The sequence below is a fragment of the Motacilla alba genome, chromosome 24, assembly GCF_015832195.1.
Source record: "Motacilla alba alba isolate MOTALB_02 chromosome 24, Motacilla_alba_V1.0_pri, whole genome shotgun sequence".
NCBI classification, from domain to species: domain Eukaryota; kingdom Metazoa; phylum Chordata; class Aves; order Passeriformes; family Motacillidae; genus Motacilla; species Motacilla alba.
This window is the reverse complement of record NC_052039.1, coordinates 7,179,786-7,198,074: the sequence shown is the minus strand read 5'-3', so window position 1 is coordinate 7,198,074 and position 18,289 is coordinate 7,179,786. Positions and strand designations below refer to the sequence as shown.

Below are 18,289 nucleotides of genomic sequence, written 5' to 3'. Positions count from 1 at the left end.
GCCCGCCCCGGCCCCCGGCACGCACGGCACCGCTCCGCACAGCCCGCGGGAAGGGTCGCTTTTATTTTTGGCCCTGGGGCCAGAATGGAGAACAATGTCAGATGCACATTCGCAGCCGTCGGACCCCACCCGTGTGTGTGGCAGCAGCAGGGGCGGGCTGAGGAGGCAGGAGGTCACGGACAGGGACAGGGAAGGTCACACGATTAAGTCGGTCCAAGTGCACAAAATGCCGAGGAAGGAAGGCAGTTGCCGTTAGACTTTCCAGGCTTGGTTGTTTGATCCGTATCACTGTCCTTGTGACTGATACAGGATGTGCCAACACGGCCCACCTTTCCCTCTCCTCTGCATTCAGTGTTGCCTTTTCTGAACTTTGAAAACTATGAACAGAATCTTTTTGTCAAGTCTCACCTCATGGTTCTTGGACTCTGCTAGAGAGCACAGACAGTTTTAACAAACAGCTTACTGAAAACAGACACAGCCGTATCTCAAAGCACAATTGTCTGCCTCCCCAATTTGCTCCACCTTCCCATGAATCCAAGCATTAATACACCTCCCACCAGCTGAATCACACATTTGCTCTAGTCAGTCTCTCATATGCAAAGACAACAGCACTTCAGGTCTATATCCTTCTGCAAGCATCTTCACAAGAGGTGGGGCACAGAGCTTATGTTCCAGGTTACTTCCTGCACCTTTAGATGTTTCTGTACTGCTCTCTCCCCACAGGAAAGCCACTTTGGTGACTTCTGTACTGAAACAAAGACAATTCTTGGTGGGCAGTCTGCCCCACATAACAGAAGAAAAACAAAAACCAATTCACTAAGTTAGTAGAGGCAAAATCCGCAGAAAGAACAAAAAAAATAAATTTACATCTCTATCCCATTGTGTTGTCATTGTGTTCCATTTACATCATGACTAACCAGTCCATAAGAAAAACAAGAAAGTAACTATGAAATAAATAGATGTTGACACTCGTAGGATTTCAGGGTGTTACAATTCATCGTTTTTCCTGCTTTCTCCTCCAGCTTCTGCCTTCTCTTTTTTGGACCCTGTGTAATGAAGCAAACTCAGTTTCACACTGCAGTCGTTTTCACAGCATGCAAAGCAGTACTGAGAATCTCTGACACTTGCAAAATTTGCCACAGAACTTGCAGTCCAGGGTACAGAGGTTTTGGGGGCTGATACTCAGCTCCATGGGGCTGAAGCCATGAACCCTCTGGCCCTGCTCACAGTGCTGCCCTGGCAGCAGGAGAGGCACAGCAGCTGTAAGCAGAGCCTGTCTCACAGCCATGGGACTGCTGCAAACTGCAGGGACAGGGGCACAAAGCAGCACTGCTGCATAAGAATTCCACTCTGAACAACTAAGACATAGGAACAGCAAGGAACCAAAATTTGTCTTCCTGTTTGCAGAATTAACAATGGATCAGCAGTCAGGGGTTCTACCATCATATTACCTCTTACAGCTAAAAATCTGCAAAGGAGCCCCCAGACACCTTGCACTTGCAGCTCCCAAGTTCCAGATTGCTAGCAGAACATTTACCCACCCGAGTCTGATCCAGGCTTATCATCTATTGCTGCTTTCTCAGCTGTAGGAGGTTCCTTGGCTGGATCAATATCCTCTGGTTTGTCTATGTTTAAAGCAAAAAGAAACAAAAGTCAAGGGAGAACACACAGGAAAGAAGGTGCAAAGAGAAGAGATGAGGTGAGTAAAGGTGAGGTTAAAACCAGCCAGCTGTGGTGCCTCAGCAGGACTGTAATAGCTCACTCTCACAGCAGATCACTCTACAACACTCAAGAGAAGCACCACGCAACTGCTCCGTATTCCCCTCTGAGTGCCAAGCTCTATGTCCCCAGAAGCCCTGGAGACTGACTGCTGCACAGGCAGATGACCTTTGGAGCTGTGACTACGAGCAGGATGCCTTGCTCCGACCAGAGGAACCAGCAGGAATGCTGACAAACAGCACCCAGATTTAAAAGGACCAGGGCACGTGAGACCTGAGGATCTTAGAAAGTTTAAAACAGTAAGTCCTAGTGCCCCATGAGATTTTTGTTTTCCTGGGGTCCATCGAGGCCACGAACCTTTCTCATCAACAATTCATTCTACTCACTGATCTAGGACAGGGCTTCGAGTATTTGGCTCGGTACACTGGCTCAGCTTTCCTAGAAGTCAACAAGCCAGCAAGACGGGTACTGACTACCCTGGGAAATTTATAAATAATTTCTGTTTCTTCACTAAAAACCCAAACAAATGGAGGGGGTGAAAGGCACAGCAATACGTAGATTTTCCCAGCTGTCTCTGAAAATAAAGAGCAAACTCACCTAATCTCACAGTTAACTACCATCCTCCCTTCTTTAGCTGCCATTCAATCAAGAGGAACACCACGTATTACATGTGGTAATTATATAATAGGGAGTTACATACATGCTCCAAGCCTGCTACTTACCTTCTTGTTTCCCCTCCGTGGGAGGGATAGTATTCTCAGTCTCAGGGGCTGCTGTAGTATTCTTGCCTGAATCAGTTTTTGTGGCATTCTTCTCCCTTTTGGGTTTGGGTTTTGCAAACTTGGCTTTATTCAGGAGATACTGCACTTCCCTGTCCAGGGCTGCTATCTTGAACTCTATATCTTTAGAGAGCAGCACAGGTTTCTCAGTAGGAGTAAGCTTGTTCTGTTCAGCCAGTGTCTCATTCTTCCAGATCTGTGGGATGCGAGGGAAGAGGTGCTTTTGGAATGCTTCTGGGTTCCAGGAACTGCTGTATATCACAGTATCTCAAAATCACTGCCCCTGGCTATTCTGCTTTACTCAGGACAGCTCTCCTCTGTGCTACATTTCCACCAACCTCTCAGTTACCCAGACACAGGAAAAAGAGAAACAAAACCCAGCGCCTGCCTTTAAAAACCGAGCGCAATCAGATCACTGGGCTGCACCCCCACCCTGGAGACATTCCACCTGCAACACAGGAACCACTTCCCCCAGACACAATGGGGTCAGGCTGGGCACTAGGAAACACTGAAACACACGAAAGGTTTGCTGGTGGCACGAAAACAAAACACGCACATTCTACTCCATGACCCTGAGTGAAAGTACAGACCATAACCCAAGCTGCCACCCCACCCTCCTCCAGCATCACTCCCTCCTTCAGTACCGTTGTTTCATTGATGGCTTTTTCCAGGGTACTCAGTTCCACTTCTGTGAATATCTGGTCAGACTCTGGAATCATTCGGGCTCCCCTTGTAGATAAGAAAGCTTATTTTTGTTAAGCCAAGCAGACTGCACTTTGGCAACTCAGTGGTTACAGCTCCAGTAATAAAGAACATCACAACAACCACACCAGACCCTTCCTGCCCCCCATTTTGGACAAGGGGCTGTTCACAGGTCCTGCAGAACAGGACACTGGGGAGCAGGGTTCTGCTCACCCTTTCTCAGAACTGTCACTGACTTTCACATGCACTCAGCTCTCATTCTGCTGGCAGCTCCTACATGACCAGCTGCATGACATTCCTTCCCAAAAGCCTGCCCTTACCTGAGAAAGATGGTGGAGTGATTGAGCAGACTTTCCAGAGCAGCCAGGCGTTCTGGCCACTTTCTCCGTTCCTCAACACGGAAGAAAAGGTTCCTACAAAGCTTTTTCAGTTCTGAAAGCTTGTCTTTCAGCTCCTGAAAATGGGGGAGAGGAGAAAGCAGACAGTTAGTTTCACCACTGTCTAACATTGGCAACTTCAGAAGTTTTAACTGCATTTGTTTTTCACGCTATCAAATACACCATTTCAGTGCAGTAAAAAGAGCCACATGACAAAGCTTTCAGTCAGCAGGTTCCTGCTGAAGCTCTTGTAGAAACATCAGTGGCTGGGACAACTTCTTATTTTGTTCTGTGCATAATGCTCTGAGGAAGCAAGAAACTCTCAAGAGCCAGATTACAAAGGCTCTGTCAGCCTCTGTGGTCACTTCCATGTCAGTGACAGCTGACTGGTATCCTCACTGCACACAGCAATACCTTTGTTGCAGCTGCATAGCCCTCCTCCTCCATCCAACTGGAAGCCTCACTAAGCTTTTTGGAAATTTCTTCTCTCTGCTCCTCTGTTGAGACAAACTGATACTCCTCTTGGTAAAGCTTGTCCTAAAAAGACAAGAAGCACTGGTCAAACACCACTGAGCCTGGAACCATAAAACAAGAGCACTCATTTGCAACTGGGCTGGGGTGCTGCCTGCACCCTCCCAAATCTGAGCTCTGCTCCCAGCATTGCCAGGAGCATAGTGGTAACACACCAGATACAGACACACCCACATCCCAGGGTGGTAACACTGCAACAGTCATTATTTCACACGCACTTCACACTAGCTGCTTCTTCTGCACAACAGTTCCTGAGAAGTTGTAGTTTCTTTACACTCTGGGGGCAATTATTCAATGTGTTAGACATGCTGAAGGGAAGCTTCATTTTGTATTGAGGAAACATGGGCCTGGGAAGCCTAATAGCATTAGGAAAAGTGACTGAAAGACAAAACCTGGGCTCTTCAAATCAGCTTCCCCCAGCTCAAACAACCCCCTGCACTCAGATCAGCCAAAAGCTGTGCAAAACACTTCTACTGCTCTCCTGGAATTCTCATTTCATTATACCCCTCTCTTACCTGGGTCTCAAAGATGAATGACTCCAAGCTGTTGGCTGATTTTTCTCTTTCCTGTTTCTCTAGATCTCTGATTGTCAAGTCTTGGAGTCTAACATGCAAAGAGAACAAAAATCAAAAGGCAGCAAGTGCCCTTGGCTGAGCAGCACATCACACACATCGGCTTCTGAGGCCAGCAGTGCTCTGTTCAGCCATCACCATTCCAAAGCAATTCCCTTCCTTCATCTAGAGTTCTAACTTAGCAGAGCCATTTCAAACCTACTTTTTCATTGAGCTCTTCAGCTCATCTTCCTCCAGGTCAGGCACATCATTTACACCCAGCTCCATGGTGATCTCATGGACAAGCTTCTGCTTCTTGGGTGCTTTGATCTTCTCTTCCTCTGATTTGGTAGCTGTGCTGTCACTGGAACTTTTGGATGGCTCTTCCTCTTTTGCAGTTTCTCTGTTTTCTTTGGGACCCTGTAACACAAAGTTCGTTCTCGAGCAAGGGAACAGATTTTCAGATTCTGCAACCTTTTTCAAAGGCAGGGCACTTCAGAGAAGGGAGAATTCCACTGAGGAAATGCCATTTCTTGGGTACTAAATCCACTCCCATTCCTTCAATCTGATGCTTACCTGAGGGTCTAATTTCTCTCCTTCTTCCTTTCTCTCTGACTCTACTTTTGGAGAGGCAGTTTCTGCTTGACCTGAAGACTGCTGTTTCTCTTGTCCATGCTCTTCATCAGCATCTACAGTATGGCTTTTCTGGTCTTGTTTCTCCCCCTGCTCTTCTTTACCTGTTTCTGCTAAGCTCTCTTCCTCTTCCTGGTCATCACAAGCAAGTACAGGGAAAAGGGAAAAGCAAACCTATGTTTTAAATGTGGAAATTCCATGCAATGTTTCACAGAACAGGTAATTCTGCATAACTGCCACAGCAAGACAAAAGGGCTTCCTTCCAGTAGCAGTCACCCTGGGGCTCACCTGAACTGAGTCTGTCAGGTTCTCTCCAGTCTCCTGTGTAGGGCCACCACCCCCAAACAGGCTTGAGATAGTGTTTCCAAGTTCTGTTGATGGGAGACAAAAAATTCAGAATGTTACCTATCCAGAGGAAGAAAGTAATCTTCAGCTCTCAGTCCTTCCCCTCACAACAGCAACCAGGGCTCCCTTGGTGGTGTAGGTGAGCTTCACACACTCCAGACTCACACTTCTGCAACCTCCCTCCGTGTCCTTGTGTGCACAGCCAGCCACGCATACAGTCAGACTGTGTGACTTCCACACCCCAAAGCCAAAGAAACACAATGCTTGTAGTTATCTCAGCCACTACAGGTAACAAAACAGTCACCAGGAATATCAAAGTTCCACATTTACTTGTCAGTGTTGACTCCTCCTCCAGCTTGTCTTCCACCAAGGTCTCAAACACCGATTCCACCTTGGAAGTAGAAGCTCAGGATTAGTTTTAAGCAGGGATCAGAGAGAGGGACAGAACTGAAAAATACATCAGCTGACAACCATCCCAATGGGTGGTGCTTACCCGGTCAAGACTCAGGACACCGCTCTCATCCATGTTGAAATGTGCTTTGATGCCTTTGGATTCATAGTCCGAGTGCTTCTTGAAACTGTCCCCAACTCCCTTTAGCCTCACAGTAGTGAGATTGAGAGAACCAAAAACTCTGATGACACAGAGACAAAAGCAGAGAGACAACTCAGGATAATAGTGCTGAACAGGCAATCCCTGCTCTCGCTCATGCTGGTGGTGATGGGCAACTGCAAAAAGCAGGAACCAGCAGGGCTGAAGGACACGCAGCTCAGAGAACAGATGTGCCAGTGCCACTCAGACACACTGGCAATACCTTTCCAGCCAAGCAAGTTGCACTGCCACAAAGCTCCTGGCTTGGGTGCTGGGCTCAACTCACCTCAGGTCATCCTGGTTCAGGAACGTCAGATCTCCATAGTTGACATAGAACTCAAAGTCATCTGTGTAGCGATTGAAAGTGATGACTTTGCGCTGGGGATAGGGTGCCATGCGCTGGAACAAAATCCTCTTGTTATGCTTTAAACTCCTGGATTTATCATCCTCCTCAACTTCACGAGTAAACTCCACCTGCACCACAAACAGAAAATAAGATTCAGCAACTGCAAACTGTGGCATCTTACATCAGCAGTGTTTGGCTGCTCTGCCTCAAGGTGGGGGGGCAAGCAAATATTCCTCAACTGATATTTGCATACGCCTGGCTCCTTGGATACTGCATTTCTACTATAAAGAAGACTTCCTTCTGCTTTCTTTATTAGACTGGCAGAAAAATCTCCAGAGCTTCCACACTCAAAGGAAGCCGAGAGGTTCCAACCTGGATTGCTCCTCCCATCACAGCCCCATACCTTGCACAAGAGAAGGAAAAGCAAAGGTTACCTGGATAGGAAACACAGCAGCATCCCGAACAATGAAGGGCTTCACCTTAAAGGCTTTGCTTAGAGCAGCTGCCTGGTAGACTGCACCCATTGCAGCAGCCTCATCAGCATTGATATTCTTGCCCAGCTCTTCTCTACAAAGCAAAAAGCAACAGACATGAAATTTGCAGCCTCTACATAAACAGCAGCAATGGGAGACAGACTAGAAGGGGGCCTCACATACTCACTTGCCCACAGCTTTCAGCAAAACCTCCTGCACTTTGGGAACCCGTGTGGCACCGCCAACTAGAATCACCTGGTCAATTCCATCCTAGGGATTGGAAACAGTCACCTTGTCTTAAGAAAGCAATTTTGGAAAGCTAAGTCCAGGGCTTCCTTACACTCCTTCCCCGGTCACCACGTGCTGACACGGTGCTCTAAGAACACCCACACTACACCCTGCTGTCCCCGTGCAGGCCCAACAGATCTCAGACAGACATCAGCTGTGCCAACAACCAGGCACCTGGGGCCAGGTCTGTGCAACAGTGACGACATGACTGTGGCTTCAAGCCACCTGAAACATGGGGCTTGATTCAAAATTACACAAACTAGCTCAATGCACAGGAGACAGTGACACCAAGAGCCAGCTGGATCTGAACAGACAGAAATCCAGCCTTTAAGAGGTAACTCAGTGTCTTGCATTGAACATCAGAGGCCAAGGCTGCTCGAGAGTTGTGGCATCCTGCAAAGTGAGCGTTTAACCCGCAGTGACCCCCTCAGGTTTGGTCCAACTGCAGCCCACAACAGAGCTCCCTTTAGGGAGTCTGCAAAGGAGAAGCCCAAACACGCATAATTCTGTATCCAGACTCATTCAGTTAAAACTTCAGGAGTGAGACCAGAACCAGTATCCAAGACAAAAAGAGGAAACATCATTATTTCAAACCTACAGCTCAGGAGTAAAGTGTTTTAAGATAAAGAAGCCCCTCCTCCAAGTCCCTAATTTCTGGCAGATAGTGCAGGGCAAGTGTGACACACTCCTGCTTGAAACTGCAGCAGGCAAACTCTCCGTAGCACCAACATCACTGTCACAATAGCAGGCATCTGCCTCCTCACAGTCCTGAAAACACAACCACGGATGCCTCAACCATGATGTGGCAGTAGCTCCACACACACTAGCTTCAGGTTTGGTAATGCATTTTCTTAAACACACCATGTTCATGTCTGCGCTACTCAGAGCCTGCTGCACGGGTCCTGGGACACGCTTGAACAAGTCAGAGCACAAATCCTCAAATTCTTGTCTTGAGACCTTGACTTTGAAGTCTATGTCATCCAGCAGTCCCTCGATCTGTCCAGAAAAAAAAAAAAAAACAGAATGAAATTAATTGTGGGGCATTTCCTAAGCAAAATCTTTGTCCAGTGTGCAAAAAGTTCTGACTTTCGTAACACACAACAGACCTGACCACACTCATCTGAACCCTACCATTGCTAAGGTGATGAGAGGATGGAACATGGGTGTAACAGACAGCTTCTCTCAGTGAAAGTTTATTTAACATACTTGACACGAACAACTCTTCTTCAATCCACTCAATGACCGGTGCTACCAAGCGGGCACAAGCTGAGAGGGACCACCGGGAGCGATGCTCCTCAGCAGACCTGCGCTGCAGAGGGACAGTGTTCCCTTACACCAGTCCTCAGCCCGCCCCACGCCCAGCCCAAAACACGCAGGAACCCCCAAGAGCAGTCAGACCTGTGCCATGTGGTCGGCATTCGCGCTCAGCACGGTTTTCAGGCGGTTGGCCTCCTTCAGCAGCTTGGCCATGGCCCGAGGATTCTTGCGGACGTCTTTGGAAGGGTGCTGCTCGTTAAAGAGCTTTGCCAAGTAGTCCCGGAGACGAAGCTCCATCTCTAAACCACCAAGAGTACGGTCAAACCTGAGCCAAAGAATGAACAGAGGTGTAATAACCGAGACCAAACTGAAATACAAACAAATTTCATGTGTTATTTCACAAATATGCAGAGCAGCAAGTGGTCGAAAAATAGCTGCAGTATTATCAGCTGTGATGACTGAAAGAACAAAGGCTGTCCCCAAAATAACACGTTACAATGAAAGAAAGATAGAAATAAGAGGTTCACCACCAAAACAGCCTTTCAACAGCAAATTTCCTTATATTTTAGGTAAATGCCTCATTGCCAAGCATGTAAAACAGCCGAGAAGCCAATGGACAACTGTACCAGGTCCCAGGTATCATCCTGAAAACAGCAACATAAACGCTTTGGAGTTAAAATTGCTGGGCTGGGTATGCACAGCACCCTCCTCCTTATTTGGCAGTGCATTAAGTCCACTGCATTTCCATTCCTCTCTAGAAGTGTATTCCTCTTTTTCCAACTGATACACTTAAAAGATTACATTTAATGGAATGGGTTTACATGGCTTGAGGCTATCAAAGGAAAGCTTAAAGCAAACTAAGTATGCTGGCTCCCTCCTAGGCTCCTGGAAGTTCTCAGCTACCTTCTGCAAAAGACAGCAATACCAAAATTATTCCCAACTGGAGCCTTCTTGCTCCAAACTGGAGCCTTCTTGCTCCAAACTGGAGCCTTCTTGCTCCAAACTGGAGCCTTCTTGCCCCCTCAGCCATGCAAATTACTGTACTGAAGCCTCACTGTAAAATTCTATATAATGAAGATTGTGAAACCAATGGTTTCCTTCCTGAGACCTGTGGGATTTGTGCAACTCGTGTGGAATTCTTACCCAATGCCTTGGATCTGCAATTGAGGTTGGGTTCCCAAGTCCTTAGTTTTCACTGTCTGATAAGTAACAATAGTACAAACAGTGCTTCCTGCTCCCATGTCGTAGAACATGATATTCTGAAAAGAAAAGCTGGGACAGTGAAGCAGAAACACCTGGACATCCCCCCACGAATTAGTAAAGAATCTTTCAGTGTGATACAGGCCACAACTACCTACTCCCTGGACTGACTTTATACCCTAAGGGCAGGACTCATTTTTGGCCAAACACGGGTGATCTTCAGGGTCATGTTTGACAGAAGGAGACAAGAAAACTTGTAATCCACTCCACAGTTCAAAACCCAAAGTTTTGCTCTTTCTTCAGCCTCAGGTATATCACCAACTTCTGAGTCAGTGCTCCAATACTTCAAGTAATTGCTGCTGTGATTTTCCCCAGCTGATGGGCAAGGTTTACAAAATGGGAACTCCCAGGACCTGCCCTCACTCCAGCAGCTTTCAGGCTTCATCATACATGCACACAGCGTTTAATCTCTTTGTCTTGTTGACAAACACATGAAAACAGAGGAGACTGCTTGATCAGCAGAGTCTGCTTCAAGTTCTTTGGACTTCTTCTGCAGCACTTTCACCCCTGCACGCAGGCAACTTGGCAGGACTCTCTGCATTTCTCAAATGCACCTACCTGTGCCGTGGCATTGATGTCTTTCCTCCTAAAAACCCCGTAGTTCAATGCTACGGCCGTGTTGTCGTTGATCAGCTGCAGCACCTTGAGGTCAGCCATGCGGGCGGCGTGCAGAACTGCTCTCCTCTCCGCCTGGTTGAAGTAGGCAGGAACGGTGATCACCGCGTCTTTGATGGGCTGCTCTGAAACAGTTGCAGGGAACTCTGCGTCAGTGCAGCCACACGCAAAGACTTGTTGAGATGGAGGACAGCAGCAACCCAGAGGACCCAAGGTGAAGACCCACACAGAATGCAACCCTGCAGCAGTAGCCAGGATCCCTAGGGATGAATCTCTGTATCCTGCTGAAACCAAGCAGACCTGGCATAGCCACACAAAGCCACAAGTCCACTGACCACTCTTTCATGTGTCAGGATACTCTCAAATGCTCTGGGTGGCCTTCCATTCCAAAAAATACTATCTTCATGGAGCCTTACACTGCCACTGGATCATATTCACTCTCCAGCAAAAAGTCTTTGGACTGGCTGAAGTGTCACTGACCACATGACAAAACCTCCTAGTAATTAATCCACTTTTCATTGCTATGGTGTTTCATTAGCAACAGAGCATGAAACACGCATGACAGCCTCCTCTCTGCTAGCAAGTCTCACAGCAAAGGGCCATTCTTCTCTTTCAGTTCAGCTCCAACAGCAAGTTTCCATCCAGAACAGCTACAGCACAGCCTTCACAGAGCCACATCCCATGTGCCTCCACTCTGATCACACACATGATAAAGAAAACACTTCACTTTTCTCCAGAGACTGCCTGTAAGGCTCCTTCATTGCAAGGCTAGGTGGTAAACAGAGTGTCTACCCCCAAGATCCCAAACTTGCATCACATTACAAAACAAATGATAACTGGATGGCTTCTAAGTCTTGCTTACAGCCTACAGCTGGAGAGAACCAATATCCTGTTTCCAAAAACCTTGGGTTTCTGAACGCTTTCGGTCTCTGCTCGAATCCTATAGTGCACAAACAGACAAGAACAGACACACATATAGACAAGAAAAAGCTAAACCCTTCCAACCTGCAAATTCTTCAGCCAGACCACGTGAATAGTTCAGGACCATCCCCAGCATCTCCTCGGGAGAATACTGTATCGTTCTACAAGGGGAAAGAAAGTGAAGGCATCAAGAGCAAGCTGCAGAAGCCTGGCAGCTGACACCCATCCCACAAAGAACATAAAAGCAGCCACTTACGGGGACAACTTGAAGATAACAGTGTGTCTGCTGTCATCCTTGACCAGCTCGTGCTCCGGGAAGCGGGACTGGTACAGCGCCACGTGGGGATTGTCGATCCGCTTCCCCAGCAGGTCCTGGAAGTACCGGAACGCCACCTTGGGCGTCCTTATGGACTGCAGGGAAAACACATCACCGCTTGCATCCCTTCAGTCAGGCTGCTGCCAAACCAATCCCTCCCACGCCACGTGGGGAACAACTCTTGCTAGGAGAGTAGGAGCACACAGGCACTACAGAACCAGTAACACGTCAAGATAAGGTGAGCAGGACAACAATAAAACAGTGGCTCAGACCTTTGTCACAACGTGGAATACATGTATTCTGCAAACAGGAACTCTTACCATCCCCAGCGCGCCATCACCAAAGAGACGCTCGTTCTCCTTCAAGGAAACAGCCACGGGTGTTTTCCTTCGTGACTCCCTGAGAAGAGAGAGGGAGGAATAAACCAGTGGAAAAAGGTGAACATTCCAGTCTCTAGTGAAAACAGATGCTGCTCCCATTCCAGAAGTACTAAGGGAAGGTGCTTGGAGAGGGAGGCCAGCCTCTGCTCGGCTGAGGGGCTACCAGACAAACACCCTCCTTCAGTGCTTTGATGAGACTACCTTTGCTTTCCTCCACCCATAAGCAAGGCAAGACCGTTCCCTTTTTCTACCTAGGACTGCCGAATTTCAGGGAGGTGGGTGAGAAATCTCCTTGTTATCTCCAGACTCCCAGAACCTGAGGACGTTCCTAATCATATGTCCTCCCTCACCTGCAGATTCTTCACTCAGTGGCTTGAGGATGGGCTGCAGCAGCAGCTGAATGCAAGAGATTCACCTGTGTTACAATGCAGGCTTTGAACAGCTGCAGCAAAACAAACGTGGCTCTGGGCTCCTGAGGGGCACTAAGAATCGGGGGACTGGGTGCCCTTTTGGGCTGGCACCACAACGCGTCCTTAACCACGTGGGCTTTCGGCACTGGCTGGAGAGGTGCCCCAAGCGCACCCGAGCACCTTAGGGGTGAGTTAACAGACGGCCTGGAGGATGCCCCGCAGCTGCCCGCCCGGGGCCAGGCTGGCTCACAAGCCTGCGTGGGAGACTGGGAGCCTTCCTCCGGCAAGAGGAACCGGCTGGCCGAGCCCCAGCCAGCCTCGCGCCGCGCCCGCAGGCCAGGCCGGGCCCCCGGGAGCCCTCCCGCGGCCGCTCACTTGTTCAGGACGATCTCCATGGGCACTCCAGGCTTCACGATGGCGATCTTCATCGACTCGCTGCCCACGTCCACCGACATCACCGCCACCGGCTCTGGAGACAAACCTCGGTGAGAACCCGCTCCCGGCGTGGGCGGCCGAGACGAGCCCGGGCCCGCCAGGACGCTGGGGAGGCACCCAGGCACCGGCCGCTCCTCCCGCCGGCCCCGCACCGCCGGCCCCGCGGCGCAGGCAGCGAGAGCCCGGGGAGCCGCCGCCTGCCCGCACGGTCCCGCACGTACCTGCGGCGGGCAGGAAGCTGAAGAGAAGCAGCCAGGGCAGCGCCGCGCCGGGCAACCGCGCCATGCTCTGTGGGCACCGCTCGGCTCGGTCCGGCTGGGCTCGTCTCGGTCCGGCTGGGCTCGGCTGGACTCGGCCCGGCGCGCGGAGCAGCCCCGCCGCGGCGGCCCCGCCGTCTGGCCCCGCCCCCGCCGGCACGCGGCACGCGCCCATTGGCGCGGCTGCCAGGGCCGGCCCCGCGCGCCAATCCCGCAGCGCGCGCGCGCCCATTGGGCCACGTCGGGGGAAGCCGGAAGCAGTCACGAGCGGGAGCCGCGGCCCCATTGGCCGAGAGCAGGGGGGGCGCGGCCGCTCGAGCGGAGCGCGTGCCTGCATCACGCGAGCGCATGCGCGCGCCGCACGGCGGCCGAGCCACGTGCGATCCGCCCACACCGTGTGCGCCCCTGGCGGCCGAGAGGCCAGGCCGCCGCCAAACCACGCCCCCGGACCACGCCCCCACGCTCGGCCCCGCCCTCGCCCGGCTCGGCACGGTTCGGCCGGGTTCGGCACAGCTCGGCTAGACTCGGCACGGTTCGACCCGGTTCGGCACGGCTCGGGTTCGGCTCGGCCGGGTTCGACCGGGTTCGGCACGGTTCGACCGGGTTCGGCTCGCACGGAGCGAGCCGGGCCCGGTGCAGCCCCGGCCCCCTTCCTCTCTCGGGCGCCGCCCTTCCATCGGCCTCGCCCCGTCCCGACGTTCCGGGCGCTCCCCGCCGCTGGCTCTGCCCTGCCCGCGGTCCCCCCGGTCCCCGGTGCTCGATGCCGCCCGTGCCCTCCAGCTCCCTCCCCGGGGCAGGCTCCGCTCCGTCTGTCACCAGCCCAGATGCCGCGCAGAAGGGAGAGCCTGGTTCACAAATGCTTTATGACCGGGCAGCCGCAACCCCCAGCCGGCCCCAACACAGGGGGGACAAGGCTCCGAAATTACAAAAGGTTTACAAAAGGGCTCTGAGTCGACCGCAGTGGGACGTCCTGGCCGCACGGGGCCGGGGGTCCCTCGCCATCTCCTTCCCTGGAACACTATGGCAGCAAGGATCAGCATCAGCCTCAAAACCAGAGGGCTCGGGCCCCAGCAGGTCTTTGGCAGCTTTTTACACTTCAGCACGTTGATATTGTTCCAATAAAGTTTGTTTCTAGAAAGTCAACATAAAAAAAAACTTATTCCGTTGCCTGGACAGGCAACGCTCAGGATCACCCAGGCGTGCCCAATGCAGGTCCACGACCTCGGTGTGCACAGCCCTTGGCACGAGTGTAGCAGGGACCGTGGTGCCCTCAGGAGCTCCTGGCTGCTTGGGATGCTCAGAAGTCCATGCAGCAAGTGGATCTGGGATGCACAGCACCGCCCTCAGTTCATGAACTGGGTGTAGCCCTCTGCCCCGGTGACAATGACGTCCATCCAGATGCGCATGGCCTCGGCCGATGGTGCCACCATGTAGTAGAGTCGGTCGTGGGTCTTGACACAGAAAGTGAGCGCGGGGTTGGGGCTCTGGCGGGGAGGATGAAATCAGCACTCTGTTCCCCTCTGAGCAGCAGTAATCCCCTCCTGGTCCCCCCACAAAGCCCAGCAGTGGGGTCGTGCCCTTGGTGCCCTGAGGCTGGCACCATCAGGGGCCATGGACCATTCCAGAAGCATCCCTGGCACACACTGCCCTGCCACCCCTGACCAGCACAGGAGGACAGAGAACGGGGACACCCACAGACGCCGCAGCAGCGGCAGGGCCCAGCTCTCACCTTGGCAGCACTGCGGAGGTGGTCATAGTAAACCTCTTCAATGGCTTGGAAGTAGATAACACCCTTCAGCTTGGTCTCGTGTTTATCTGCCCAAGAGAGGGAACTGTTGTGGACCGTGGCTGACGGCCTGGGGAGGGGGCGCGAGGCGGCCTGGGACTCACCCACGTAGTAGGAGAGGGTGCGCTTCATGCGGTCAAAGACAAACCAGCGCTTCTTCCAAGACTTGATCTTCCCACCCATCTTGACCAGGTAGCCCTTGCACATCTTCTCCGTCAGGATGATGTGGTAGCACGTGTCAACGCTGTGGCCCGAGGACTCGATGTGCAGCCGCAGGTTGAAATCCTCCTTGCGGATGGGGAGGTAGCGTGTCAGGGGACGAGCCTGGAAAAGCAACACAGCCCTGCAAAGGCCGCCGACGGCGACAAGAGCCACGTCCCTCCGCTGAGAGCTGGCACATCAGCAGCAAGCTGGGTGTGTCCAGGCCGGGAGAGGGGCCTGGCAGCCCGCCTCACACCTGTGAGAAGTGCTTCTCCCGCAGCTTGACCTCCTTCTCCACCAGCTTCTGCCGCCGCGCAGTCTCATCCTGCAGCCGGCGCTCCAGCTGCTCCCGCCGCCAGCGCTCATCCTCCAGCGCCTGCTGGCGCAGCTCCATCTCCCGCTCCTGCCAGCAGGCACAGGCACTCAGCCCCAAGCACTGGAGACCTGCTTGCCACCTAGCCACGCTGCTGGGGCCCCCACTCACCCGGGACTCCATCAACCGCGACTTCTCCTCCTGTGCCTCCTTCAGCATCTTCTCCATCTCCTCAATCTTCCCTGTCTCCATCCCGCTGGCACTGCAAAACAGCCACAGCTGCTGTCTCAGCAGGAAGGACCTTGAGCCAGCAGCACACCAGCAGAGCAGGCTGCCCCGGAGCCACAGGAGCTGGCCCCAGGATTACCTGGAGATGTTGTCAGGTGAGCAGGCAGAGTTGTTGCCGATGGAGATGCTGGTGTCCATGCTGTCTGAGCTCTCCAAGCTGAGCGTGTCATATGCATGGTCCAGCTCCTCAGCCCGGGGCCCGGCGCCATGGGGACGGCTGTGGTGGAGGATGGAGTGGTGCACAAGCCGGGGGAAGGCAGTGGGGAAGGGGGGCTGCCCATGCAGGGCTTCCCACTGGGACTGCGCCTCAGCAGCTGCTTTCTGCTTCAGCTCTGCGAGCCGCCGTTTCTGCTCCTCAATCACCTGCCGACCTGTGCCGCGGCAAGACGACAACGTCAAGTTAAACGTGCCACATTCAGAGCCACATCATGGTGGGCCAGGGGGTGGCACAGGCAGAAGACACCACAGGCATGGCTGGAACCACGAAGGCACGGAAGGGGCAGAGGTGGCAGCTGCTGTCACAACGCTCTGGCAAGCACTGCACCCTGTCTGGGCAGGAGCAGGGGGCACATGCGCCAGGCTGGTAAGCAACAAGCAGGGCAAAGCATTAGCAGGCCAGGGAGGCACAGGCTTGTCTCGAAGCAGATGTTGAGATGCACCTGGCGTCCTGCACTGGTCATGCCCCTCTTATGTACGGCACAAGGTGCCAGCAAACAGCCATGCTGCTGCCTCTGGGCTGCTCTAGGCAGTCCAAGTCACCCCACGTCTCTACCTGGTAGATTGCCTGGCTGCAAGGGCTCTGCTGGGAGCAGCTGGGCTGGAGATGGGCCGTCAGGAGGAAAGAGAGGGGGGAAAAGCAAGAGACCGTGAGAGAGGCACCGCATCCTGCTGGAGCACGGCTGCTGTCACCACCCTCAGCCAGGCTCCCTTCTCCATCGCCCGAGGGGCAGCGGGGAGAGCGTCTCCCAGAGTCCCACCACCCCAGAGAGCCAGGACACAGAGCCAGAGCTCACCCTTCTGCTGCAGGGCCAGCTGGCGCTTGGTCTCGATGTCCTGCAGCGTGGCCACCAGGTTGCGGGACAGGCTGCCCGCCGGGCTGGGGGGGCCCTGGGCAGGACAGCGGGCGGTCAGCTGCGGGGGTGGGCGCGGGGGCTGGCACCAGGCAGGGGTGAGCCATGGCCAGGCTGCCCGGGCCCCCCGGCAGCCATACCTTGGGGGAGGGGCTGCGCTCCAGCACGGAGAGGTTGAGCTGCGAGGACGAAGGGGTCCCGCTCTTCATCCGAGGGGTGAGGACACCAGCACCACCCTCTGTTTTTGCACGATAGACCTGAGCACAGAGACACAGACACGAGACAGACGTGGGGGAACTGCACAAGTCCCCCTGGACAGATGGCTCCCCAGATCCTGCTCTCTGTGGTGCCATCCTGGCAAAGGGATGCAGCCCAAGAGGAGGCAGAGACTGCCTACCCTAGGCCACAGGTCTGCTCTGCCTCTGCCTGCTGTGGCAGCCAGAGCCCCAGCAGCACTCAGGGTACAGGGTCCACAGGGACGTCCCCACACTGCCCCACTTTTGCCACAACCAGCAGCCCCAAAGCCTGAGCCTCGGCAGCAGAGAGCCAGGATTACCTGCAGAGCCTTGTGAGAGGAGTGAGCTTTAGCTGGAAGTGGAGGAGGGGAAGAAGAAGGAGAGACAGAGGAAGAGGAGGTCTCAAAGCCAGCCATAACCTCCTGGTACCACTTCTCTAAATCAAGAGCCGGGAGACACACCGGGCCTCCCAACAGCTGCTGCTCCATCTGGAGAGAGAGGCTGCGTGAGAAGGATGAAGGACAAATGCAGCAGGAGGGACAGATGCACAGAGAGGAGGTTGAAGCATTCCTGCCTACGCCTGCACCACTCCCCCAGAACTTAACATGCAGACCCCTAGGGATCCTGTGCACTCCCTGGCTGAGTCCCAGCAGCTGTAGGAGCTGACTGCTGTTCAATAGAATGTGAGAACTGATCAAGCACAAAGACCCCCTGCCCCGGGGGCAGTGGAGCAGCAGGCAGGACAGCCAAGGGTGTGCAGAGTGTCAAGAGCCCGAGCTGCTGCTCAGCTCCACCTGCAGCTCACCCCTTCCCGTGCATCTCCATCACCTCCCAGGGAGAGTACAAGGGGCCAAAGGGAGGGAAACAGGGCACCAACCTCTGCAGAGATGAAGGGAGAAGGGAGAGATGGAAGAGGAGGAAGAGGAGCACAGCCTGAGGATGAAGGAGCCGGAGGGGTACAGCCCAGCAGGGAAGCAGCAGGGGTGTGGAGGCTGCCCAGGATACCAGAGAGCTGCTCAACAGTCACATACTGGGCAGAGAGAAGCAGATTGAACAGGATAAGAGCTGGGGCAAGCAGGCACAGAGGAACGAGCAGGCAGCTCCAGCCCCCACAGGAAGGTCCATTGTCCTGGGAGGAAAAGCAGTTGGTGCAGCAGCCACCCTGCTGCTGGGCACTGGGTCAGGCCTGCTCTGCATCCTCCTGGCTTGAC

At 53.3% G+C, this 18,289-nt stretch overlaps 2 protein-coding genes across 16 annotated transcripts in view; both read right to left on the bottom strand.

Annotated features, from left to right (window-relative positions):
- Window positions 1-43: 43 nt before the first annotated feature.
- On the bottom strand, window positions 44-13,485 carry HYOU1 (hypoxia up-regulated 1). Its single transcript, XM_038161354.1, has 24 exons — window positions 13,149-13,485; window positions 12,868-12,961; window positions 12,023-12,101; window positions 11,643-11,797; window positions 11,471-11,547; window positions 10,409-10,590; window positions 9,734-9,849; window positions 8,732-8,915; window positions 8,195-8,329; window positions 7,233-7,315; window positions 7,007-7,139; window positions 6,513-6,700; window positions 6,131-6,269; window positions 5,968-6,028; window positions 5,581-5,663; window positions 5,236-5,424; window positions 4,883-5,079; window positions 4,624-4,711; window positions 3,992-4,114; window positions 3,521-3,654; window positions 3,143-3,227; window positions 2,442-2,694; window positions 1,542-1,625; window positions 44-1,046 (listed from the first exon to the last, which is right to left on the bottom strand). Exons 1-24 carry the CDS (start codon window positions 13,468-13,470, stop codon window positions 988-990), a joined length of 3,243 nt encoding a protein of 1,080 aa, XP_038017282.1. The 5' UTR covers window positions 13,471-13,485; the 3' UTR covers window positions 44-987.
- Window positions 13,486-14,028: 543 nt separating this feature from the next.
- Window positions 14,029-18,289, bottom strand: part of PHLDB1 (pleckstrin homology like domain family B member 1) — a 22,663-nt gene continuing 18,402 nt past the window's right edge. For 5 of the 15 annotated variants that reach the window (XM_038161342.1, XM_038161341.1, XM_038161340.1 and 2 more), the window contains 11 exons: window positions 17,956-18,207; window positions 17,399-17,566; window positions 16,983-17,099; window positions 16,786-16,879; window positions 16,545-16,589; window positions 15,852-16,143; window positions 15,656-15,746; window positions 15,428-15,574; window positions 15,075-15,294; window positions 14,914-14,999; window positions 14,029-14,668 (listed from right to left, as the gene is read on the bottom strand). In XM_038161342.1, coding sequence (XP_038017270.1) covers window positions 14,528-14,668; window positions 14,914-14,999; window positions 15,075-15,294; window positions 15,428-15,574; window positions 15,656-15,746; window positions 15,852-16,143; window positions 16,545-16,589; window positions 16,786-16,879; window positions 16,983-17,099; window positions 17,399-17,566; window positions 17,956-18,207 — 1,653 coding nt within the window. In that variant the 3' untranslated portion in view covers window positions 14,029-14,527. The remainder of the gene's footprint in view (window positions 14,669-14,913; window positions 15,000-15,074; window positions 15,295-15,427; window positions 15,575-15,655; window positions 15,747-15,851; window positions 16,144-16,544; window positions 16,590-16,785; window positions 16,880-16,982; window positions 17,100-17,398; window positions 17,567-17,955; window positions 18,208-18,289) is intronic. The other 10 variants (XM_038161344.1, XM_038161346.1, XM_038161347.1 and 7 more) reach the window with 4 other exon arrangements.